The 27,493-nt window shown below is 39.8% G+C and overlaps 1 protein-coding gene across 2 annotated transcripts in view; it reads right to left on the reverse strand.

Moving 5' to 3' along the window:
- Positions 1 to 27,493, reverse strand: part of LOC125464959 (protein argonaute-1) — a 118,381-nt gene that overhangs the window by 31,653 nt on the left and 59,235 nt on the right. For both annotated transcript variants that reach the window (XM_059654290.1, XM_059654289.1), the window contains exons 11-14: positions 23,928 to 24,061; positions 18,791 to 18,975; positions 16,415 to 16,574; positions 1,462 to 1,552 (exon numbers count right to left, since the gene is read on the reverse strand). In XM_059654290.1, coding sequence (XP_059510273.1) covers positions 1,462 to 1,552; positions 16,415 to 16,574; positions 18,791 to 18,975; positions 23,928 to 24,061 — 570 coding nt within the window. The remainder of the gene's footprint in view (positions 1 to 1,461; positions 1,553 to 16,414; positions 16,575 to 18,790; positions 18,976 to 23,927; positions 24,062 to 27,493) is intronic.

A 27,493-nucleotide genomic window follows, 5' to 3' on the forward strand; every position in this document is an offset into this window, starting at 1 on the left:
AGCGTGTGCAGAAGATTCCAGTGAGATGTTTCTGTACGCACTCTTGCATGTGATCCTAGAAAAGTGTCCACATGCACGCTTTTACAACTGGGATGGCTGCCAATTGTAAAAATGGCATTCCTCCCATTTGAGTGTTGCCATTTTGATTTCAGTAGCAGGCTCAGTGTAAACAGTGTTAGTGAATGATGAATGATTCTGACTGCCAAATCCTCAATTTGGAAGAACAATTAAATTTTACAACCTGAGAACAAAAATGTAAGTCATTGTTTCAGTAACTAAAGAAATACAAAGATGGTGGTGGAATTGAGAGGCTGGCATCTGGACATGATCCAGCACAAGCAAATGGCAGTCCATAGCAATCCCTCTTCAACCAGACCATGAGAAAGACAATGAGGGAAGCAAAGGAGACAATATCAGGACCGAGGAGGGATGTGCTGAAGCAAAGGAGATGAAGACGAAGACTTCCCCCATGCCCCCACTTTTTCACTCCACCCAATAAATCCTATTTCAATATCACTGCACATATGCATTGTGACCTTTGTGTATGCTATCACTGAAATTTTACGAAATAACACAGTGTGTCTGGAACTGAGTGAATGCACAGAAGTTTCTAGGTTAGTGCGCATATGCAGTTGTTGATGCCAACAAACAGTGCCGAACCAGTTTATGTAACTGAGGGAGTAAGATCACCACATAGTACAAAAGAATTGCTTTTGTACCCTGTAATTTCAACATCCATCTAAACTGGTAGGAACATAATTCTTTTATTCTCTTGATAAGATTTCTGTTTGCAAACAAAATGTCAGCATAAGTTTCTGATTAATGTGGGTCTGTCAAATATTATATAATGAATACACATCAAACTATGTGCTAATGAGCTGTACAGACCACTCTAGACAGAGATCACTTTGTTATATATTCAAAATATTAAAATAATTTAAATTCTTAAGTTACTCACTGAAAGTGACAAGCTCATACCAATCTACAGACTTCCTCGGTCAAACAATTAAGCTCAGCAACCTCAAGTGAAATTCAATTTCAGAAGGAGCACAAGATATGGAGGCAGCAAATTGTTTGGATATTAATAGACTTAAATTTTTCTTTGCATTGTGGAGAAGGTAATTGGGTGAACTATATAAAGATGGTTCATTTGTTCACATTTTATTCTGCAGAAGTTGTATTTAGTCAACACAATGAGACATTTTTGGGTCTTAATGGGATAGGCCATTTAAACACAGTCAAATATAGCAGTGGAATATACATGGTGAACACGTTATAATTACTCCAATCACAATAAACTAGACCATTTAATTTGCCATAAACACACGTACACTAAGATCACAAGATGCACACTGCCCCAGGGCTTATACAAGTTGTCTTTCCTGAGCACATAAAAGTCAGATTACGTTTTACTGACAATTATTACAGTACATAACTTGACATCCTAAAGTACAAACTTACTGCCGTTATGGAGGGTTTCTTCCCATCTCCAGCTGGTGGGTGTGTGACATCTGCGCCCAAGAAAATCACAGGCTGCTGGAACACAGCTGAACTGGAAGGAAAGGCTCAGAATCATTCATCATTCACTAACACTGTTTACACTGAGCCTTTTCTAAACTTTACTTACATACAGTGAATAAAGTATTGAAAGCAGTGAATACCACTACATCATTAACACAACATCAAATTAGGCTTTTTTGTAGAACATACGACTGAACAATTTATCTTTTACAGGTTTTTCTTGAATTCCAAAAGTAGTAAACATACCATATTACCAAACTGCACAGGTTATGTTAATTATTAAATATGACCATTTTGATTTCCAACTGGAGGAGGATTAAATGATTCAGTAAAGATTTCAAATTATAATGTGAAAGGCTTTAATTTGATATACTCTGCCAAATTACCATTTAGCATTTTTTTTTAACAGAAGTCAAAACTCTTGCTATTGACAGTTGAAACAGATGGAAATCCTGGTCTTGATTTTCCTTTCAAGATTTTATCATTATCCAATAGTATATACACCATTGGAGATAATCCCTCAGTGTAAATATTGTGGAATGAGTTCTAGTTGGCATCAATAAATACAGATAAGTCTCTCCATTATATTTCTAGCTTGTGTAGACGGTCTCACCATGACCCACTTGAACAAAACCAAGCTCACAATGCAAGAGCAACTGTAACTGTTTGCTGTTGCTGTATTGGTCCAACTAAGCACATTAAATTGAAGAATTCAACAATATAAATGGAACACTAAACACAAAGTCATTGTATGATCAATTTATTCTCATGCAAAATCTCAGAACTTGCTTTTCTACTGTTGAAAATTGATCTGTAGTTCAGCGTATAAATGGGAAGTACTACAATACAGTTGGCAATTAGGGGATTTAACATGTAAATCAGATTTCATTTGTAAATTTAGCCGTAACTTCCTAGGACAAAGCAAACTATCCTCTACAGCCAGACTTTACTGATTGGGGGGGTATTTCTTTTCTTACATCACCATCAGATGCTAACATTTATAAAACTTTATTCAAGTTTCATTCAGCTCAATTTTGGACCAGAAAGGATATGGTAGGGCTATTACTCTGCAATAAAGCACCAATCTACTGGTTTTGATTTGGGATAGGTTGAGGAAGAAAGCAGTAACTGAAGGTGTGAAACAAGTCTCCAGTCGGGAAAAGGGAAAACACTGAAGAGTAAGCCTATCTTTAGCAACTTCTGCCAGCAATTTGAGTGGCATTTGAAAATTTGCAGAAATGGTACATAGCACAGATCACTACAGATTTATGTAAAAGAGTACAATCCATTGTGGAATGAGTTCTAGTTCTATTACACTGTAGCTTTTGTTGAATTGCTATATTGCAATTTAATAAATCAGCTACCCACTGAATTACAATATTGCAATTCAATGCGTAGCTGATTTATTAAACTGATTGAATAGGTCAAAATTTATTTTTATGTGCTTCTTATGTGCCTGTGTTTCTTGGATCAAATTCTAGAACTTTACCCATCTTTCTATAATTCCAGAGGTAGTAGGAACTGCAGAATCTGAGATAACAAGGTGTAGAGCTGGATGAACACAGCAGGCCAAGCTGAACAAGGGTCTAGGCCTTGATCACCTATCCCAACAGCATGAGATGCACCTGTACCCACAGTCACTGCTGTAGATGTCAGATCAGCCTTGACAGTGAACACATGGAAAGCAACTGGCCCAGATGGAGTTCCTGCCTCTGCATTTATATCTGGTGTGGACCAGCTAGCAGAGTATTCACAGACATCTTTAATCTCTCCTTACTATGATCTGACGTCTTCACCGGCTTCAAGAAAATCACCATCATCTCAGTGCCAAAGAAAACTCATGTAACATGCCTCAATGAATACTGCCTGGTGGCTCTGACCTCCGTAATTGTGAAATACCTCGAAAGGTTAGACATGGCTCACATCAATTCCAGCCTGTCTTGGTCCTTAGCAAATTCACCTACCGGAGCAACAGGTCCATGGCAGATGCCATCTACCTGGCCCTTCATATCCCTGGAACATCTGGATAACAAGGATACCAATGTCAGGCTCCTATGTTTTGACTACAGCTCCACATTCAACACTAACTGCAAACAAACTCATCTCTGAACTCCAAGACTTAGGTCTGGGCTGCCCCCTTTATAACTGGATCCTCAACTTCCTGACCCAGAGACTGCAATCAGCAAGAATACATAACAACACCTCCTTAATCATAATCCTCAACATAGGTGCTCCACAAGGCTGCATACTCAGCCCCCTACTATACTACTTATATACTCATGACTGCATGGCTAAATTCAAACCAACTCCATTTACAAGTTTGTTCATGACACCACTGTTGTAAGTGAGATCTCAAAACAAAGAGACAGGATATAGGAACGAAATTGAGTGTTTAGCAGCATGGTATAAAGACAACAATCTCTCTATCAACAGTTATTGACTTCACAAAGTGGAGAGGGCACGTCCCTGTCTGCATCAAACGTGCTGAGGTTGATGTTAGATCAGCCTTCTTGACAGTGAACACATGGAAAGCAACTGGCCCAGATGAAGTTCCTGCCTCTGCATTTATATCCAGTGTGCCAAGAGTGCCACATTCCTGGGAGTGATGATCACTAGCTACTTGTCCTGGTCTACCTATATTGATGCGACGGTCAAGAAAATACAACATCTCTAGTTCCTCAACAGGCTAAGGAAATCTGACATGTCCATTATGATTCTTACTTATTTTTATAGATACATTCATTCATGGAATGTGGACATCATTGGCTGTACTGGCATTTGTTGACCATCTCTGAATTGCCCAGAGGGCAGTTCAGAGTCAACCACATTATTGCAATTCTGAAATCACATGGAGGCCAGACCTATCTGGATGCGTCACAGCACGGAATAGCAACTGCTCTTCCCAAGACCACAAGAAACTAGAGTTGTGAAAAAATTCCCAGTCCAACATGGAAACCAGTCTTCCTTTCATCAACTCCATCTATACTTACTGCTGTCTCGTGAAAGCCAAAAAAAAAATCAAAGACACCTCCCGCCCCGGTTACACTTCCGCCCTCCTCCATTGTGTAGAAGATGCAAAAGTTTGAAAACAAGAATGAACAGTTTCAAGAACAGCTTTTTCTTGTCAGACATTTGACTGGACCCCTCTAACGTTAATTCTGATCTCTCTCTCTGCAGCTATGACACTATATTCTGCACTCTGTTCTGCTACCCAGATGTGTTTTGTACGGTACAATCTGCCTGTATTGCATGCAAAACAACAGTTTACCACATCTTGGTACCCATGGCAACAATAAATCAAACACAAAATCAAGGCAAATCAGGGCCGGAATTCACGATTAATCACAGGGCCATGGAACAGAGACCCTGAGGGGTGCAGGGACATATTTCCTTTTAAGCAGCATGACAGATAGATAGGGTGGTGAAGGTCTTTGGCACACTTGCCTTCATCAGTCAGAGCATTGGCGTACAGGAGCTGGGGAGTCTTGTACAGCTGTCCGAGACATTGGTAAGGCCACACTGGAGTGCGGTGTACAATTATAGAGTCAGAGAGCTAATTGCCCTGTTATAGAAAGGATGCAAAAAAAAATTACAAGATTGTTACCAAGACTGGAGCGTTTGAGTTACAAGGAGAAACAGGATAGGCTGGGACTTTCTTCCTTCCCCTGGAAGTAGGCGACTGAGAGCTGACCTTCTATAGAGGGTCATAGATAACATCAATAGCCAAAATCTTTTCCCAACAGTAGGGGAGTCCAAAACTGGACGCCATAGGTTTAAGGTGAAAGGGAAATGATTTAAGAGACCTGAAGGGCAATATTTTCACATGGAGGATGTGTGTATGAAATGACCTGCCACAGGAAGTGGTAGAGGCAAATACAATTACAATAGTTAAAAGACGTTTGGACAGGCACTCAAATAGGAAAGATTTAGGGGGCTTTGGGCCAAATGCAGGCAAAGTTTAGGAAACCTGGCCAGCATGGACAAGTTGAACCAAAGGGTCTGTTTCTGTGCTGTAGGACTATCAGCCAGAAAACTTGTGCAAAATAATAAAACATTATTGTTAAAAGAATGAAGTAGCTGCAACTAGCAAATCCCTCTTGCAACCATACATTTTTAGAACAATTTACAACTCATTTGTCCTTTCCACTTCTGCAACATTTTGTCTCTTTATAAGTGCCTAGAATTTGGCTGCTCAGGATTGTAAACAGGTTTGCAGATGTGTTTGTCATTGGTGATACATATATAACCTCAACTTATTTTAAAGCCAAAAACTACAGTCAACAAGAGGAACATGTTAAAAGTGTGGAATTGGAAATCACAAACTTCATCGCAAAACTCAAGAATTTTTAAAAAGGTCTAAATAGTCAATCATTTGAAACCATTCATATTGGCACTTTAAGACCATTGCATGGTGAAGTCAGTGACTTGTTATGCACAGTATTACACAATGGGCAGCCATATTTAAAGAGAATTGCTGGAACATTTTTGTAAACTTTGCGATTATCAAAGCTGATTACACAACCCACCAATAATGTTCTGGTCATTTAATCCAATATGAAAAGAGGAACTACCTCAATAGGAACCAAAATAAATTTTGTCAAGTGAAAATTGTTTTTAAAAGGCACAAACATATGTTTTTATTCATCCAACCCATGTGCTCCTTTTCATATGGGAGCTCCCAACCCATGTGCCCCCTTTGATACAGGAAGGTGGAACACACATGATATTCTCAGCGAGTTAACTAGGGACACAGTAAGGAATTCAAATTTGATTGAAACATCAGCCTTCCTGCTCCTCTGCTGCTGCTGGGCCTGCTGTGTTCATCCAGCTCTACACCTTTCTATAATCCCTTATATACTGGCTATGGTCACTCTTTTCCCTGGGAAGCTGATCTTGACTCTGTCCTTGAAAATCACCCCTTCTTAAACCTTTTTCCTGTACTCTTCTCCAAATTCCTTGCTATTTTCTCCGAAATCATTGGCCCTCCTTCCCACATCTCCATTATTGAACTTCTCCAATCACATTTCTGTACCTCCCACATCACTGAAAATGTTCTGATTAAAGTCACACCTTCTGCAACTGCAATTACAGTACACTGTCATTTCTTGACCCAACAACATTGAACATGTTTGACCAAACTACCCTTGTCCATTGCATCCCCATTTCCCAGCTCAGGTTGCCTTTGCCTGGTTCCACTCTCAGCTATTCAGTTATAGCCAGAAATGTTCAGCAATGACTTCTCTTCCCAACTTAAAGCAAATATGTTTGGAGTCCCCAAATGATCTATTCTTAGGTAGCACATATACATGAAGAATGGGAGGAGCTATCAACATTATCCAAACACATAAAAAATGCCACAGATTTCCCCTTCCTTGGTTAACCCCCACTATCAGGATTAATAACCCTGTTTGTGACCTCTTCTTTATAGCTTTCAGCTGAATTGAAGACCATTCGTCCTGTTAATCAGAAAAAAATTTTTTCCATTTCTATAAAACTGCAAAACTCCCGGACTCAGATTGTCTGCATTGTCATCCATATTTGTGTTTTCCAGGACTAAACTATCTCAATGCTTTTCTGACAATCTCCCAACTTATAACATCCGAAAACTTGAATGCCCTTCGAGCTCTCTATATTTCTCCAACTCTTTATCACCCATTCCCTCTATCCAACATTGATAATCCGTACTTTTAGTTGCAGAGAACAGAATTCTTTCTCACTACACCTGTTCTGCATCTTTAGACCATAGTATGAGCTACTTTAAGGTTTTAGTCACTCTTCCTTATATCTCCTTTCATTTGGTGTCAATTTTGTCTGATCATGCTCCTGTTAAATACATTAAGATGTTTTCCTACATGAAATGCACCATATAAATGCAGATTGTAGCAGAAAGTTTATGCAGGATATATAGCTGCATTGTAACTTTTTACAGATAACAGAGTGTGGAGCTGGAGGAGCACAGCAGGCCAGGCAGCATCAGAGGAGCAGGAAAGTTGACGTTTTGGATCAGGGCATTTTCTGATGAAACATCAACCTTCCTGCTTCTCTGATGCTGCCTAGCCTGCTGTGCTCCTCCAGCTCCACACTCTGTTATCTCTGAGTAACTTTTTTAGAAGTGTATTTTCCCCTAATCATCAGGCATGTGGGTATTGTTGGCAATGCCAGCAGTTTTATCCTATCTAATTGTCAATGAGAGGATTTTAATGAGCTGTCTTCTTAAATACAAGTGAGCAGCAGACTGTGCTGACAGTCTGGACTGCACTTTGGCCGCATTTTGCACGGATTGCAGATTCCTTCCCGAAAGAGGGCAAGTCAACCAGATGGGTTTTTACAACAATCAATACTTTTGCAATTACATCTAGCTATAATCACATTTAACTTTCCCAGCTGACATGGTAAGATTTAAACTTGTCTCCAGGTCATTGATTGGGGCATTTGGATTACTAGTCCAGTAACAACCACATTGCTCCTTTACCCTGGTTTAATGTGACAAATTATCAACAATTCTTGTTTCAAGCTGAACTCCTTAATAGTTTAAAAAGTCAAAGTAATGACTGTACTAAATGGGGTTCACTTCATTACTCTTCCTTCTCCAGTTTGGTTCAATGATAAAATTATTGGTTCAACAGACTAACTTCTAATAGGAACATCTCTGATACAATTGATGAGTGACACCTTTTTAAGCAAGATGCCCATCTGTGTTTACTTTGAGTCAGTTTAAACTTTTCATTAATGCTGGTCATGTGAAACTATTACAGAAACACTGGTAGACAGGACACCTTAGTCATAATTTTTCTCACTCTTGTGTATTGTAAGTCCTGTGTGAGCAAGCTCACCTCCTTAGTGATCATATGACTTTACAGTTGTTGTTACTATTACCACAATTTCATTGGACATTAATAATTGTGACTATTCTGTTGGTATAACAGAAATTCATACCCTACCAACACAATTACTTGATTTTCTGTTGAAAGGGGTCTAGACCAAAACCTGTATTGCAGGGTCAGATGGGGGTTTGTTCTGAAGGCTTCTCTAATGGACAATTATATTTATTAGAATATATGTATTCCTCTACCACACAACGCCATTAATTTTGTAGTGAATCTATTTTGAATTTTATACTTGCGTATGCATCACATAGAAAACCCCTCCAATAACCTATCTTCATGAAAAATTCTGTTCTAAAAGTACACATTCTGTAATTACCCGTGGATCTTGGAAGACTTTTAATATCAAACTTGTCATGCTTTGCCCATCATGTTCACCAATTTTACTGACATATATTGCAACATTGCCTCAACTTTTCTGAAAATTGCAATCAGGGTCTCGCTGAAAAAAGAAACAAAAAAATCACATAACATTCGAAATATCCATCAGGTCAACGATGGAAGGTCATTCGACGAAGGGACAACACCAACTTGAAATTTTCACTCTGCTTTTCTCCACTGATGCTGCTAAACATTTCAAACCTCTATTTTAAAATTGTTTACAGCATTTGCCTTATTTTCTCTCCAATTCTATTCTGGATCTACAAAAATTTCTATTCTCATCCCATTGCATACTGATTCATCTATTAAAATAATACTAGTCTACCAGAAAATGTACATTTTGAAGCCTGCCCTATTGCCGCCTCAGTATCAATATTGAGCCTCTGTGAGTGGTTCGGCAGGAAAACAATCTTCCGTAGCCTCTAAGCAGGAAATATACTTTGGGTTTAAGCAGATTAAATAATTCTCCCAAATAATCTGAGAGACCTCCAAGTTTAACGCAATAGTAAACGACTCTGCTCACTCAGACTGCTAAAATGTTCAGTACTGAGCTTTTCAAAATTAAGGCCTAATTGTTTTCCTCAGCTGGAATTTTTCATTTCAAAGTAATGCGAAAGACCCCAGGTGGGGAAGGCAAAGAGATGTCAATTCATGTCATTAAATCCTCCATTCTCTGTGAGTAATGCCACGTGACATTTTGTAACAGGAAGAAAATGTTAATTTTTATTGTTACATATACAAGCCTTCTAATTTATATTCCATTTAAAGCTTTAGTAGCACATTTTATTGGAGCCCAAAATACATCAGATTAAATTAATATGTGACATCCTCAACGATTACTAGAAACAATTAACAGCAGCTCCTGACATCAATCACAGTTAAAGATTTTTAGTCACACTGTTTCAGCAGACGAATTCTGATATTCAAAACCACAAAACAGCATGTGGTTACCAGGAACCTATAAGTAATTACTATGTAAAAGAGAATTTTTCTTAATCTCCATTGCCATCTGCCACTTTTTCATAGAATTCTCAATTAAGTAGGCCGGTCAAGTCATAACCATGGTTAGTGACAATGCCAGAAAAAAAACATGAAAGAAAACATCAGATGAAAAATGTGGTCCAAAAAGATTACTTAAAGTATACTTTCACCAAGATTTTAAAGGTCATTGCTGACAATTATTGTTTTAGCTGTACACCCACTTTTAATTTAAAATATATATGTTTAAAACAGAATAATATCCATTTTACATATACTTTTGTCCAAAAGAAGTGATATTTAATGCTATGAAAACAAGTTACACATTGCAGGGTGTATGCTTCATTTAGGCAATAAACTCTTCTGTGAGAATGTATGATTCCCAAAGATAATTCAGAAAGTGCAGCTAAAATAAAAGGCAGATATAAATATTTAACTTCTCGGGCTCAGATAGAGAGGTTAGGAATAACCACAACCCTCGATGAAAACTAACCTGTACTGTTGGAGCCTGGAATTGAGTATTGGATCAATTAGTCAGCATTCCTGTATAGCCAAAGACTGATAGCATATACCCAAATCTCCTGTCCCGCTGTCAAGGACTGTGCTAGTTAAAATAATCGGAACTTGAGAGGTTATAAGTAAAATAAAAACTTCACTCCCTGGTATTAAATTTAGAAATGTTGACATTTCTACTGTTTTGACTTGGATATTTCTTTTTATTAAGACACTCCATTTGTTGGAAAAAACATCACACCACACAGAACTCTTTATAACGTATTATAATAGACACCAGATTGGTGAAATCAGTATTGATTTAAAGTGTGCCACTGACATCCATTCTTAACAACATACCAAAAGTCTTTCACAAAACTGCTGTTGGTTCTCATGGGTAGGCGATGACCTGGTGGTATTATCGCCAGAGTATTAAGCCAGAAACTCAGATAATGTTCTGGGGAACCAAGTTTCGAATTCATACTATGACAGATTGTGGAATTTTAATGCGATAAAACTAAATCTGGAATTAAGAATCTACTGATGACCACAAAATCATTGTCGACTGTTGGAAAAACACATTTCATTCACTAATGTTCTTCAGGGAAGGAAAACTGCCATTCTCGCCTGGTCTGACTTACATATGACTCCAGACCCACAGCAATGTTCCTGCTCATTTGCCCTCTGAAATTGGCTTAGCAAGCCATTCAGTTCTTACCAATTGCTACAAAGTCTCAAAGGAAACCAGACTGATCTTCTGGCATTGACTTCAGCAGCAGAAGCAGCCCTATCAACCCTGCAGGGTCCTCATTATTCCATTCGGGGGCAAGTGCCAAAATTGGGAGAGGTGTCTCACAGACTAGTCAAGCAACAGCCTGCCTTTGTCTGGAAGGTATGATTCCATAAGTATGACTACGTCCCAGACACCACCCACACCATCCCTGGATATGTGCTGTCTCACTGGCAGTGGTATACATTCGAGAGGCAGTTGCCCTGTGAGTCCTCAACACTGACTTTAGATTACATGAAGTCCCATGGCTTCAGGTTAAACATGGGCAAAGAAACCTTCTGCTTATTACTACGTACCATCCTCCCTCAGCTGATGAATCAGTACTCCTCCATGTTGAACAAACATTTACAGGAAGCACTGAGGATGTACTCTGGGTGGGGGGATTTCAATGTCTGCTACCAAGGGTGGCTTGGCAGCAATACTACTGATTGAGCTGGACAGGTCCTAAAGGACATTGCTGCAGGACTGGGTCTGCGGCAGGTGTGAGGGAACCAACACGAGGGAATAACATCTTTGACTTCATCCTTACCAATTTTGCCAGCTGCAGATGCATCTATCCATGACAGTATTGTTAAGTGTGACCACCGCACAGAGCTTGTAGCGAGGAAGTCCCACCTTCACAAAGAAAACGACCTCCATAGTGTTGTGGGCACTATCTTTGTGCTAAATGGGACAGACTTCAAACAGACATAGCAGCTCAACACTGGGCATCAACAGCAGCAAAACTGTACTCCAGCACAACTGGTAACCTCATCGTCCAGCATATCCACCACTCAACTATTACCATCGAGCCATGGGATCAACGTGGTTCAATGGACAGTGCAGGAATGTGTACCAGGAGCAGCAGCAGGCATACCTGAAGATGATGCGCCAACCCAGTGAAGCCACCAAACAGGACTAATTGCATGCCAAACAATATAAGCAGCATGGTGATAAGATGGAGCGAAGTGATCCTGCAACCAACAGATCAGATCTAAGCTCTGCAGTCCTGCCACATCCAGTTGTGAATAGTGGTGGATAATTAAACAACTCACTGGAGAAGGCTCTATCCTCAATGATGGAGGAGCCCAGCACATCAGTGTAAAAGATAAAGCTGAAGCTCTCGCAGCAATCTTCAGCAGAGGTGCCAAGTGGATGATCCATCTTGGAGTCCTCTAGTGGTCCCTAGCATTACAGATACCAGTCTTCAGCCAATTCAATTCATTCCACATGATATCAAGAAACAGGTGGAGACATTGGTTACTGCAAATGCTACGGGCTCTGACAATATTCCGACAATAGTACTGAATACTTGTGCTCCAGAACTTGCTGCTCCCGTACAGTTACAACACTGGTATCTACCTGACAATGTAGAAAATTGCCCATGTATGTCTGTACATAAAAAGCAGGATGATTCCAACCTGGCCAATTACTGCCCCATCAATCTACTCTCGATCATCAGTAAAGTGATGGAAGGTGTCACCAGCACCTGTTCAACAATGCCCAGTTTGGATTCTGCCAGGGCCATTCAGCTCCTGACCTCATTACAGCTTTGGTTCAAACATCGACACAGGAGCTGAATTCCAGAGGTGAACCGATAGTTATAGCCCTTGACATCAAGGCTGTAGGTGACTTAGCATGGCATCACAGAGCCCTAGCTAAAGTGGAATCAATGGCTATCAGGGAGTGAACTCTCCAATGGCTGGAATCATACCTGACACATAGAAAGATGGTTGTGCTTGTTGGAGGTCAGTCATCTCAGCTCCAGGGCATCTCTGCAGGAGTTCCTTAGGGTAGTGTCCTAGGCCCAAACATCTTCAGCTGCTTCATCCATCATAATGTCAGAAGTAGGAATGTTCGCCAATGATTGCACAATGTTCAGCACCATTCGCAACTGTTCAGACACTGAAGCTGTCCACGTTCAAATGCAACAAGATCTGGACAATAGCCAGGCTTGTGCTGACAAGCGGCAAGTAACATTCGTGCCCCACAAATGCCGGGCTATGACCATTACCGATAGACAATTTAACCACTGTCTGTTGGCAGTGTTACCATGATTGAATCCCCCACTTTCAACGTTCTGGGGATTAAAATTGACCAGAAACTCAACTGGACTCACCACATGAACCACAGTGGCTACAAGAGTAGGTCAGAAACTAGGAACAATGCAGCAAATAACTCACATCCAACTACACAAATCCTGTCCACCATTTATAAGGCAGAAGTGTGATGGAATACTCCCAATTCGTCTGGACGAGTGCAGCATCAACTACAGTGAAGAAGCTTGATGCCATCCAGAATAAAGCAGCTCCCTTGATTAGCACCACATTCACAAGCATCCACTCACTCCACCACCGACACTCAGTAGCATCAGTGTGTACTATGTACAAGATGTACTGCAGAAATTCACCAAAGACCCATAGACAGCACCTTCCAAACCCACGACCACTTACATCTAGAAGTACAGGAGCAGTAGACGTATGGGAATACCAGCAACTTCAAGTTCCCCTCCAAGCCATTCAGCATCCTGACTTGAAAATATATCACAGTTTAACCGTAATAGGGTCAAAATCCTAGAATTCCCTCCCAAAGGCTATTCTGGGTCAACTCATAAGGGGTGGACTGCTGTGGTTCAAGACGACAGCTCACCACCATGTTCTCAAGGGCAACCAGGGACAGGTGACAAATGTTGACCAGCCAGCAACGTCCACATCCCACAAATGAATAAAAAAATGTAACCAACAATAAACGAAAATGATTTCATCCTGGTACCTTTTTGCTTTAAAATTATTTCACTCTAGTAAGTTTCATTCTAAAAGTAAAATAGATTTTTGAATCAAGTTGTTTTATTATGAATGTAGAGGAATCTTCTTTCACGATTTCATACATACTTTGAAAACAGTACTGGATGAAGGAACTGAGGGCAATTTTGATAAATTTGCACATGACACAAAGAGAGGTAGAGTGGGGGTACTGTTGAGGAAGCAGGGAGAATGCAGAAGGACTTGGACAGGTTAGCAGAGTGAGCAAAGAAATGGCAGTTAGAATACAATGTGTGAAAGTGTAAGGTTATGCACTTTGGTAGCAAGATTACAGGCATAGACTATTTTCTCAATAGGAAAGGCTTCAGAAAGCTAAAGTGCAAAGGGAGTTGGGAGTCCTACTTCAGGATTCTTTTAAGGTTAATGTGCACTTTCAGTTGGCAGTTAGGAAGGCAAATACAATGTTAGAATTTATTTCAAGAGGGCTAGAATACAACAGCAAAGATGTACTACTGAATATGAATAGACCACACTTGGAATGATCCCGAGGATGAAAGTCTTGTCATATGAGGAGCGGAAGGATGGGGACATAGGATTGGAATCTTACTAAACCTTACAGAATACAGGCCTGGATACAGTAGATGTGGAAAAGTTGTTTCCACCAATAGGAGAGAGTAGGACCCAAGGGAACAGCCTCAGAGAGAAAAGATGACCCTTTAGAACCAGATTAGGTGGAATCTCTTCAGGGGATGAGTTAATCTACAGAGCTCATTGTCACAAAAGGCTATGGAAGCCTAGTCATTCAATATATTTAAGACAGCGATAGAGAAGTTCTTGATCAATAAGGGGTTCAAGAGTTATGATGAAAAGGTAAGAATATGAGGTTGAGAAATACATCAGCCATGATTAAATAGTGGAGTAAACTCAAACAGCTGGATGGTTTCATTCTGCTTTTATGTTCTTGTGGCTTTGAACTTGTACCTGAATATCAAGTAGGCGATTAAATTCCTCTACAGTATAGTATTTAAAAGGGTACAACTGCTGTATTTTTACCTTCAGATTTGAGGAATGTTTTAATTGTAGACAAGCCTTTACAAAGCATAGGCAGCTCTATGTCACATTAGAATGATATTCTCATTAATTGAAAAAGAGTTGATTGAAAACAAAATCAATGTGCTTAATTCCAAAACGTATTTACTTTCAACTCCCTTGGGTCCTTCAGGAACGACTGTCAAATTGAAAAGACCACCTTGCTGCTTTTGTTTCTATTGCAAAATTGTTCTACCCAATTAAATTGCACAAAATTATTTCGTATGGACAAATAAATTATTTGATAGCAAGTTGGCTTTATGCTAAAGCTGACATATTGTATACAAGCATGCTTCCCATTCAATTTTAACTCCTTGAAGGAAGCCTTTCAAAGATAATTCTGATAAACCAAATGCTCAAAATTATATGGATTCTAGCTATCTCCACAACCATAATTTTCACTTAAAGTTATTTATATGTAGAAAATGTTGAATTAATTTCCTTCTCTTTCTGAAAAGAATCCCATGAAAGGCAATTCCATGCAACTTACATCTGGAACATGGAAAAGCATTGAGACTTGTGCCTTGCTTCCTAGCAGACAGATAAATGCATGCACGTCTGTTCTCTTAACAGTGAAATAAAATCTGCTTTTTGTGCATTTCCAAAGGTCAGTTGCTGTGCCATCAATACGCAAAGATTACAGCCTAGCTGGCAATGTCTATTTGTCTTCGTATCAAACTGTGCATTTTTGTGGGGAAGAGAAACAACTTTTCTTATAAAAAAATTGGTGCAATCTTACATATACTTTATATGCCACTGATTTTTCATCACTTTGAGGACAGCAGAAGCCTTCTGGTTACCTTACTGGATTAGTAATCCAGAAGGGTGATCTAACAATCCAAACATATCAATTCAAATCCTAGTTTAACAGCTGGGGAATTTAGATTAAAATAAACATGGAATAAAAAGCTAGTAACAATCATGGTGAGCATAAAACTATCATATTGTCATATTAAACCCATCTGGTTCACTAGGGGCCTTTAGAGAAGCAAACCTGGAGTCTGCCTAATCTGATATACCTGCTCCAAATGCAGAGAATAACAATGGACTCTCAACTATCCTCTCAAATCGACGAGAGCGCCTTATGGTTGTATTTACAAAAACTGCTTACCATCAGCTTCTCAAATGATACCAAGAGATAGGCAATTAATTTTCAACTTACCAGCTATGCCCCTACCCCTTGAAAGAAAGAAAATTCTGATGATAATGCACACGGCATCTTTAGGAAGCTTGCAATAACAAGAAGTGCATTTTTCCAAAGACCCGTGCTATGACATTGAACTTTGGACATAGCTTGAGATTTACTGGTAAACTGCACATATATTGCTCAATTTTCATCCATAGTATCACCGGATTAAAAAAGAATCCCTGAGTTCCAGTGACGTTTTGCTCAGTTGCCTGCTGTATCAGAGGTAGGACCTTGCAAAGTTCCTCAATAATTTACAGCATTTATGGTGTAAAAATGGTGCTAAATGCACAAGATATCTCATACCACCCCAGTCTAATCCTTATTTGTACTTCTAAAACATGAAGCTTACCGTTGATGAGGTACTAGTATGTTGTTGATTCCACCCAATTTCACATTGATTTTTAGGCAGAGGTTAGACAAAGTCTGAGGAGACGTCCTCACCACATTTTTCACCTGAACACATTGTGTTGCCATCCCAAGGAGAGTATCACCTACTCGCTTCACCTCAGCTAAATTGGGAAAACAAAATCAAAAATTAGTACTTGAAATTCAAATGTGCTTATTTTGAATACTTTAAGTTAAAAAGAGAAATCTGTCTAGCAGTACTTTTATTAAAATTAAAGTTCCAAGACTTTTGAGAACAAACATTTCAATCCACACATAATAGTAAAGACCTTATTAGATAAACTGGCTGAACTATCAAGCCTGACGGCCTAAAATATCTCAGTTGTCACTGGATTGCAGCAATCCAAATGCTTCACTGATGGGACAATTTGATTCGTTGTTGAAGTTAATCATTGTCCCAAATAAGGGTTAAAACCTTCAACCATATTGGTGAAAATCTCTTCATTAAAAAAAAAATCATTGTTAATAAGCTGTATGCAAATTACTTGTTAAGGGAGTACAATTTTCAATTAAGGAAAATTTGTCCCCGGGCTACGGGGAAAGTGCAGGGAAGTGGAGTTGAAATGCCCATCAGCCATGATTTAAATGGCGGAGTGGACTTGATGGGCTGAATGGCCTTACTTCCACTCCTATGTCTAATGGTCTTATTAATGCAATTCTCATCTCCAGTGTTAAGATTCTCAAGCAAAGGTGATACATAGGCCCCCATCCATATTTACTATTCACATTCAGTTGTCTATCAATAAATAACTTCAGCAATTTTCAAGAAAAAGAATGCAGCGTAACAGAGAAGAGGAAATACTGTGCTGATTATATCCCATTTCATCCACTCCTAAGCCTCAAATCTTTGCCAAATGACTTACATAGGTCAGTTGACAGCTGACTCATCTTGAAGGTATAACATTGTAGGTTTATGTCTCAATCCAGGACACAAGCACAAAATTCAAAGCTGACACTCCAGTGCAGTACTCAGGGCTTACTCTACTTTTGGAGATGCCATCTTTCAGATGAGATGCTAAAACTGAGAACTCATCTGCCCTCTCAGGCCAATGTTAAATAATCCATGGCACTATTTTTAAGAAAATCAGGGTTTTGTCCCATGCCCTGGCCAATATTTACCTTTCAAATTAGATTATCTGGTCATATCATATCTCTGTTTGTAGGAGCTCACTGACAACACTTAGAAATAATGTGTTGGCTATAAAGTGTTTTAAAGACATCCTGGGGCAGGGGGGAGTGGCGGTGGGTTAGGTTCATGGCAAGTGCCATATCAATGCAAGTTTCAATTTTTTTTCCCAAACTGACATTTTTAATATCAGAGTGCTGCCAAATTATCTGACCACAAGGGTGAATCAGAATTTATGGGCTTCAGGTTGGTATGACAGGTTGGCACAACATCGAAGGCCGAAGGGCCTGTACTGTGCTGTAATGTTCTATGTTCTATGTCTTCAGTTAGTCAACAATTTCTTTTCTACAGGTATTACTGAATCATAATTAGAAATGGGAAATTACCTTTTCCTATTCCATCGTGCTGTCGCTTTTGTTTCCGCTGCTGAGATTAGTTAATTTAGCAAAGTTGAACTCTAGATCTCCCTGGACTGTAGGGCTCATCTATTAATTACTTAAGCTCATCGCACACTCAATATAGAATCCATAGAAAACCCTACAGTGTTGAAGCAGGCCATTTGACCCATTGAGTCCATATCACCCCTCCGAATAGTAACCTACCCAGACCCTTCCACCCTTACCTATTCCTGCATTTTCCATTGCTACCTGACCTAGCTTGCACATCCCCAGAACATTAGAGCAGTTCTAAAAAAAATTTATACTCGATTTGATCATTAACTCGGTTCCTATATCCACTGATGCTGCTGGACACACTGAGTTTCTCCAGCGTTCTATACTTAATTAAGCCCTCTCTGAACCCGCTGGCCAATTTAGCACGGCCAATCCACCTAACCTGCACATCCTTGGATTGTGGGAGAAAATTGGAGCACCCAGCGGAAACCCATGAAGACATGGAGAGAATGTGCAAATTCCACACAGGCAGTCGTCCGAGGGTGGAATCAAAACCTATTCACTGGCGCTGTGAGGCAGCAGTGCTAACCATGAAGCCACCATGCCACCCTACAATATAATTGACTGAATGCATTTTCAGAATCAGAATCATGGACATAATTGATAAGAACAGATGATCAGTTACTTCATGCAAGTTCATTAGGAAAAGGAGAGCCAAATACTAAGAGTTTGCTGCCGGTTGGTGCCACTGTATTTCAGAAGCAATTGATTCAGAGTCAAATGAATCTTCTACAACTCTTACCATAGACAGGTGTTTTCCCAGGTAAAATAACAATTACAAGCTGGAGTCCTGAATAGGTGTTCTTCAGATGCCTGAACATCGGTTCCACACTGTCAGCGCCTTGTGCATATTTACAGAAACATGGTTGACCCTGGATAGGCATTCCTGCATCCTTAGATATTTTTCGCAGCTGGTCAGTAAAACTCCTGTATGTTTGAAAGACAAAAAAACTTTCAAATATTGAGCTCTATGGGCATTTGGGACTGTTGTGATTTCTGAATTTAATCTTTTCAGGCGATCTGCCTGGCAAGCTGGGAAGTCAGACAGACACATGAAAGATTCTCCTTCCCTAATCTCAGCAAATTACACTTTCCCCCTTTTTAACAAAAATACAGTTCACCAAATTCAGCTGTCATGAAACAAAAATTATCCAAAAAAGACATTTTCCTTTGTGGCGGGGACATACACTCAAGATTTGAGTAAAATATCCACCCATTTGTACGTATCAAATGTGTTTCTCAAATACCAGCATTCAGCAGCTGTCTTTTTGCGGCAAATGATGCTGATGTGAGTTGCTATTCTAATAGTACCATTTTGTGTCTTTAATTTCTTACATCTTACCGTGTATCTCTATTACTGCGTGTATGACTCTGTGCCTGTTTAGGCTGATTGGCGTCCTACTGTCAAATTACTTAGTTTTTCCAGGAGAGGTTACATTTTCTCTATTTTCCCTGTAAGATCTTGGAACAGCAAGGGCTAGAAATATCCTTTGCCTAGTTTCAAATGAGTTGCTGTAATTTATTGTGATTTTATCGAATTCCAGCACATTTTGTACTTGCTCAGAACCAGCTGACAGGTAGGAAATTATACACACTGGAGTTAAAATATTGAGTAAAAGGTAAAATTCAGCAATATGGCCCAACTCCATCATCACCTTAGCTCACATACTGCTGAAGCCCTCATGTCTCCTGAACTCTACACTGTAATAAGAGAACATGCTTTTTATTCTTCTTTACACCATCCCCTATCACAACTAACTGTCTCAAGTCTGATGAAATGGCTTCAGGCTGAAACATTCATTCTGCTTCTTTCTTCACAGATGCCACTTGACATATTGAATATTTTCAGCAGTTCCTGTCTTTACTACAAAGGGAGATGGTTTAGTCACAGAACAAACACATTGTCACTAGGGAGAAAGGAAGGGCATCAAACTATAAACCCCTAGACTGAAGATATAAAGGTTGAAATGAGGCAGCAAAAGAAGGATCATGCACTTGTAAAGCTCACAACAAGTAGAGAACTAGGTAATTTGGTCCCTGTAGCCCGCTTTATTAAACAAAATCAAGAATAATTTTCTATCTCAACACCACCTTCCCACATTATCTCTTAATACCCAAAAAGTCATGAACCCAGTTTTGCAATATACTGAATGAGCTATATTGACAACTCTGAGGTAGAGAATTCTACAATTCACAACTCTGAAAAAAATATTTCCTCAATCTTAAATGGCCAACTTCTTTTTCAGAATTTATGACCTCATACACTAGCTTCCTCACTCAACAGAAACATTTTCTCGACACCTACTCTGTTAAGCACCTTCCTTCAAATCTAAAGGGAAACAGGCCTATCCCATTCAATCACTCCTTAAAGGCAAACAGTTCAGTAGTAGGTATTGTCACTAAACCAGTAATCCAGAACCCTATGTAAATTTCGTGTGGACAAATACACAATGCTGGAGAAACTATGTGTCCAGCAGCATCTGTGGAGATAGAAACTGAGTTAATGATCAAATCTAGTATAACTCTTTTATTTAGAACTGTTCTAATGTTCTGGGCATGTGCATTTGAATTTGTAAGAAAAATATTCTAGAATTAAAAGCTAGTCTCGTGGTGACGGTGTAACTACTGTTGATTGTTGTAAAAATCCATGTGGTTTATTAGTGTCCTTTAGAGAAAGAAATCTGCTGTCCTCACCTGGTCTAGCCTACATGGAACCCCAGAATCACAAACTGATGCTTAACTACACTGTAGGGATTTAGGGATGGGCAATAATGTTGGCCTACCCAATGACACCCATATCCCATGAATGAATAAAAAAATTCTGTTGTTCTAGGAATCTAGTCCAGTGAATTTTTATTGTGCTCACTCATGAGGGGCATGAATAGGGTGAATAGCCAAGATCATTTTCCCTAGGGTCGGGGAATTCACAACTATCCAGCTTAGGTTTAAAGTGAGAAGGGAAAGATTTAAAAGGGACCTAAAGGGCAACATATTCTGGCAAATCTCTCTAACCCCTGCCCCCAGGGTTAGGGTGAGGGCAGGGGTTAGAGAGATTTGCCAGAGGACGTGGTGGAAGCTGGTATATTTACGACATTTAAAAGTCATCTGAATGGGTGAATGAAGAGGAAGGGTGAAAAGGGACATCTGGCAAATGCGGCAAATGGGACTAGATTGATTTAGGATATCTGGTTGGTATGCACAAGTTGGACCAAAGGGTCAGTTTCCATGCTGTTCAACTCCATGACTCTAAGCACATCATTGCTAGGATGGAGACACCACGGTATACTAGAATGTGGCCTCACCAACAACCTGTATAAGTATAACAATTTTTAAAAAATCTTACAACCGTACTCTTTGCAAAAAAGCTAACATACCATCTGGTTTCCTAATTGTTTGTGGTATCTTTATGCTAACATGCTAGTATTTGTGTACAAGAATAACCAGATCCCCCAAGACCTTTTTTTTTTAGAAAAGTGTTCACTCACAGGACATAGGTATTGCTGGCCAAGCCAGCATCTATTGCTCATCTCTAATTGTCCAGAGGGCAGTTCAGAGTTAGCTAGATTAATGTGGAGTCGTGTAGGCCAGACAGTTACGAACAGCAGTTTCCTTTCCTAAAAGACATGAGTGAACCAGCTGAGTTTTTCCAAGAATCAACAGTAATTTCACAGTCATTATTATATTCTTAATTTACTAAGTTCAAATTCTACCATTTGCCATGGCAGGATTTGAACCCAGGTCCCCAGGACATTACCTGGGTATCTAGATCAATAGTCTAACCATAATACCACTTGACCATCACCTGTCCTAAATATTTTCCAACCTCTCCATTTAAAATTTTTGACCAAAATGGCTAATTTCAACCACCACACTATTCCATCTGCTATTCTTATCTCCTGTTTAGCCACCCTGTCCACATCTTTCTATAGATTCTTTACATGCTCTTCATTGTTTACTAACCTTTGTAACATTGTATCATCATCCACCTGGACATGTTACACTCAATCTCCCAATCTTTATTGGTCAGTACATTGAGTACAGGAGTTGAGAGATCATGTTGTGTCTGTACAGGATATTGGTTAGGCCACTTTGGGAATACTGCGTTCAGTTCTGGTCTCTCTGCTGCAGGAAGGGTGTTGTGAAACTTGAAAGTGTGGAGAAAAGACTTACAAGGACGTTGCTAGGTTTGGAGGGTTTGAACTATAGGGAGAGGCTGAATAGGCTGGGACTATTTTCTCTGGAGCATCAGCAGCTGAAGGGTGAACCTTTTGCAAGTTTATAAAATCATGATGGGCTAGGTAGGGTGAATAGACAAGGTCTTTTCCCCAGAATAGCAAAGTCCAAAACTAGAGGGTGTAGATTTAAGGTGAGAGGGGAAAGATTTAAAAGGGACTGAAGGGGCAATTTCTTCACGCAGAGGGTGGCACGTGAATGGAATGAACTGCCATGGGCAGAAGTGGGGGCTGGTGAAATGCCAACATTTAAAAGCCATCTGGATGTGTACATGAACCGGAAAAGTTTGCAGGGATATGGGCCAAATGCTGGCAAATGGGACTAGATTAATTTAGGATATTTGGTCAGCATGGACCAGTTGGAACAAAAGGTCTGTTTCCATGCTATACAGCTCTTTGACTCTATATAAGAGATGAATATAGATCATAAACAACTGGGACCTCATTATGTAACCTTCCAATACAGCGCTTATTACAGCCCAACAATCCAAAAATATTTTCTTCTTTTTCAAAATTATTGCTTTCTGCCCACTGGCTAATGTATATTTTATGTTAACATATTACACCCCAAATTTTAGGAATCCTAATTTTGTGTGTAAACTTGTTGTGCGGTACCTAATTGAATGGTCTTTGATCATCCAAATGTATTTCTGCTTTTCACCATCGTTCACTTTGTCACATTCTGTGAAGATTCTAACAGATTTGTCAAATACTTTAGAGATAGTAGGAACTGCAGATGCTGGAGAATCTGAGATAACAAGGTGTAGAGCTGGATGAACACAGCAGGCCAAGCGGCATCATAGGAGCAGGAGAGCTTACATTTCGGGCCTAGAAATACTTCAGAATGGATATCATGGTATTGGAAAGCTGAAGACATCTACCAGAATGGTAGGAATGAGGTTGTTCAACACTGCAGAAATATTGGAGAAGCTGCAGTTATTCTCCTCCGAGTGCAGAAAGTTACAAGATTTTATAGAGGTGTCCAAACATACAGATGATTTTGATAAAAGTAAACTTAGAGAAGCTACTCCAGCTTCTCCAACTACAGTTGCAGAAGGGTTAGCAAACAGAGGATGTGGACTGAAGGTGATTGGCAAAAACACCACAGGTGACAGGAGGCAAGTTTTGTCTACACAGTGAGTTCTAGTGATCTGGAATTTACTTATTGAAAGGGTGATGGAAGCAAGTTCATTGGCAACATTCCACAAAACTGGATGAATACATGAGCAGAAACAAATACAGGGTCAGGAGGAAAGAACAGGGAAATGGAATTCCCTGGACAGCTCTTCAACCAACCCAACACAAACATGATAACCTGAATGGCCACCTCCTGTGCTGCATGGTTCTACACTAACATATTACATTGCTGGAGGGGTTGTCTTTTGGTTGTCAGCTGGATTTAAAAGATAACACATCACTATTCATGAGCAGAAAACATCTGTCAATTCCATGGCCACGTGCATTTTTCAACGATCACCACCAAAAACACATGGACTGATAACAATTACATAAATAATGGCCTGCTTAAAAACAATGACGATTAAATTCCAAATATCTAGGTTGTGCTTGGCATGTCCATAGGATGTTCAAGAAATTGTAATAACTGCAAGTTTTTTCTTTGTTTACACTTAAAGAAAACCTCCATACTTCAGCACCTCCTCCCTGCACTGCTTCTGTGGTGCAAAGCAGGCGATGGCCCAGACTTTGATCTCGATCCCATTGTAGAACTGTTTGCCACGCATATCCCACACTCCCTGATTTGGAGTAGCAATTGCTCGGTTCTATGAAACACAAAAGAAAAAGACATTTTAAGACGACTCTGTGGATTTTTATTTTAAATGCAAGGTCGCAACTACATTTTGATGGATGGCACCATTCTGTGAGACTATTGTAATGTTTATAGGCATCTGCAAGCTGTTTCAAGTCTCTTTGCTATTCTATAGGAGTCCACAGACTGGTTTAACAGGTATGAGAGAGAATGGAGGCAGCTAATTATCGACAATACACATTGAATTGATTACTAAATTGACTTCTTCAGTAGACAGCATTTCAGGTACCACTCTCCCACATTCAAATTTCTCTCCTGACAGCTTGCACCCTGGCCAGATACCAACTGTGCCCTATGGCTTCCAAAACCAACTTTCTCTGGTGGTGGCTTAATGTCGCTTCACCCTAACATGCTGCGTTTGATCCTCCAAGATGTTCTATGTTACCCCAAACACATCTAATTGCTTGGACGCATTTTACTTGATAGTACAAACTTACTTTAGTGGTTGAATTTTCTGAATGACACCATCTATGCATTGTCTTTTACAGTCACAGAGTAGTGAGAAATGATCAGCAGAAAATTGGACTGACATTGGATATATATGTTAATAGCAGAGTGAACTAGCCGGAACAGATTTCTCACTCGCTATGCCCAAAATGAATCATGATATCATGGTAAGATTTAATCATCCACTTAACATTATGTCTGTGAAATACAGCTTGAACATTCAGGGGATTCAAATGCATGGCAATCTCAGCCAGAGACTGGCAGTCTACACGCCTATATTGTCTATCTTAAGTTACTGCTGCCTTCCCCCTGTATGCTTAGATCTTATAAGCAATTCTCCCCTACTGTGCTTTTGGCTCCATCAGGTCTCCTTCAGCCTTACAATTGAGAACACCAGCCAGTACAATTAACATAAGTAGGAAATGCATTTGCAGAAAGATTAAATTGTTTGTATATGTTTTTCCTAAGATGGTCTAGTATCAATGGGGTCAATTGATACTAGCAGTTTTTAAGAGAGACTGATACCACAAATCACAATGCTGGCTAACATCCCAAATTGTGGGGTTTGTATTAGACTTAATTCCTCCATCATTATAGACGTAATCGTGTGATCAACTCTTGTAGTCTAGACACCATATCCAATTAACTAACTTTCGAAAGAATTCTCTATTTGCAACTTGAGACTGGCACTAAATCTTATGGAGAAAGTTTTGAAACATTAAAAAATGTTTTAAGGAAATTCTAAAGGACTCACTACAAAATGAGGCAAATTGACATTGGTACATGGAAGAATCTTGCTGCAAGTTGTGCCGCATGGTCATAAAATTGCAGGTAGCTACAAAGCCGAGTACACAACCTCCACTGTGGAAAACCAGCAAAAGCAGGAGAACAGAACCCTGGAGACAGCAACGGCTACACGTGCTGGAAGCTAGAGTCAATAAATACAGAGCTGGAAAAGCACAGACAGTCAGACGGAACAGAACCCTGGTTTGAGAACCCTCTTTTCTCACAGCAACTCTTTTCTCTGTACAAAGACCTTTGGCTTTAGAATTGGCCAAATGAATCATCTGACGAAAGACAAATCACCAAGGTTGGCAAATATCATCCTTATTGACATACTGAGGATGACAAGATCCATGCAGAACCAAAGAATGTTTAAAAAAGTCTTTTGAAGGCAATTCCTGTGTATGTGCAGCAAGAGTCTCAGTTACATCTGTTTATACAACACACTTCACATGCAGGAAAAAAGTCTCAGTAAGGGTGGATTGAACACAATGGTCACCAAGTTGGGGAAAGGTAAAAGGAAGAAGGAAAAGAGATGCTAGGATGGAGAAAACCAATAACTGATTGTTTCTAAAAGGAGGAAGGCATGGGCCAAGATGGGGTGATAAAAAACTGCAGACTGCCACAAGTGAAGCTATATATTATTAGGGCACAGGGTGCAAGAAGACAGAGTAGCATAATTGCACCAAGGATCAAAGAAAGAAAACTACTTGAATTAATGCGGAACACAGGCTATAATAAGATGCAAAAACAAAACCAAAATGTCCAAATTCACTTTTTAGCTAATGAAGGGCCAGTTTAACTCAAATATATTTAAAGAAAAGAGTTGCATTCTCCAGAACGCCTTTCTAAAACCAATCTAAATTTAAATTTTCATAATTTGGGACACAGAGTGATGGATGGGATTATTAAGATAACTCTCACCTATCTAGAGGTGAGTACTGAAATATACTGTCTGAAGATAAATCAGGAAAATAATCAAAGAATTCTCTAAAGTGTAAGTGATATTGGGAGCACTAAGGACATCTCTGAACAAACACTTAATTCTATCTCTGTCCATTTATGATGGCTATCTTAATACAACCGGAGGAAGTGCTACGCCTACTCCTACACCTCCCCCCTCACCTCCAGCCAAGGACCCAAAAAAGCCTTCCACATCAGATAGATGTTCACCTGCACATCTGCTAACGTAGTCTACTGCATCCACTGTTCCCGATGTGGCCTCCTCTAATTCGGTCTGACCAAGTGGAGGCTCGGAGACCGCTTTGGAGAGCACCTGTGCTCTGTTCGCAACAAACAACACATCTTCCAGTCGCAAACCACTTCAACTCCTACTCCCATTCCCTGGATGGCATGTCCATCCTGGGTCTCCTCCAGTATCACAACAACGCCACCAGAAAAATGGAAGAGCGGCACTTCATATTCCGCCTTAGGAGCCTGCAACCCAATGGTCTCAATGTGGACTTTACTAGTTTCAAAACTGGCCTCATTCCAAGACCAACCCTGCCTCCTTTACCTGTTCATTGTCTCTCCCACCTATACACTCCTCCCACCTCACTGACCAATCCCCAACACTGCCTACCTGCATTCACCTATCACGATCCCACCTGCATTCCCCAGCCCCACCTCTCCTCTGTTTATTTCAGAGCTCCCTTCTACACTCACCCTACCCCCCACCCCAACTCCTAAGGAAGGTCCTGACCTGAAATGTCAGTTTTCCTGCTCCTCTGATGCTGCCTGGCCTGCTGTGTTCCTCCAGCTCCACACTGTTATCTCAGATTCCAGCATCAGCAGTTCTTACTATCTCTTAATCAGGTAGTTATTTTTCATTATAATAAAACATGGCAAATTATGAAAATGTGAAAAAAGCCATGGAAACTATTGGAATCAATCAGCTAGTAATGTAACACATCAATAGAAAGAGTAACAGTCAATGTTTCAAGTTGATGAACTTAGTTTAAACATTAAGGTTAGATATACAGACATGATGGGCTGAATGGCCTCGTTCTACACTCAGTTGGCTGGTTTGCAATGCACAGTAATGCCAACAGTGCAGGTTTAATTCCTGTATGATTGAGGTTGCCATGAAAATCAATCCTACTTTCACAACCTGACCTGTAGCATGATGGCTCTCAGATTAAATTCACATCAGTGT

Source organism: Stegostoma tigrinum, chromosome 24 (assembly GCF_030684315.1).
Source record: "Stegostoma tigrinum isolate sSteTig4 chromosome 24, sSteTig4.hap1, whole genome shotgun sequence".
In the NCBI taxonomy this organism is placed as follows: Eukaryota; Metazoa; Chordata; class Chondrichthyes; order Orectolobiformes; family Stegostomatidae; genus Stegostoma; species Stegostoma tigrinum.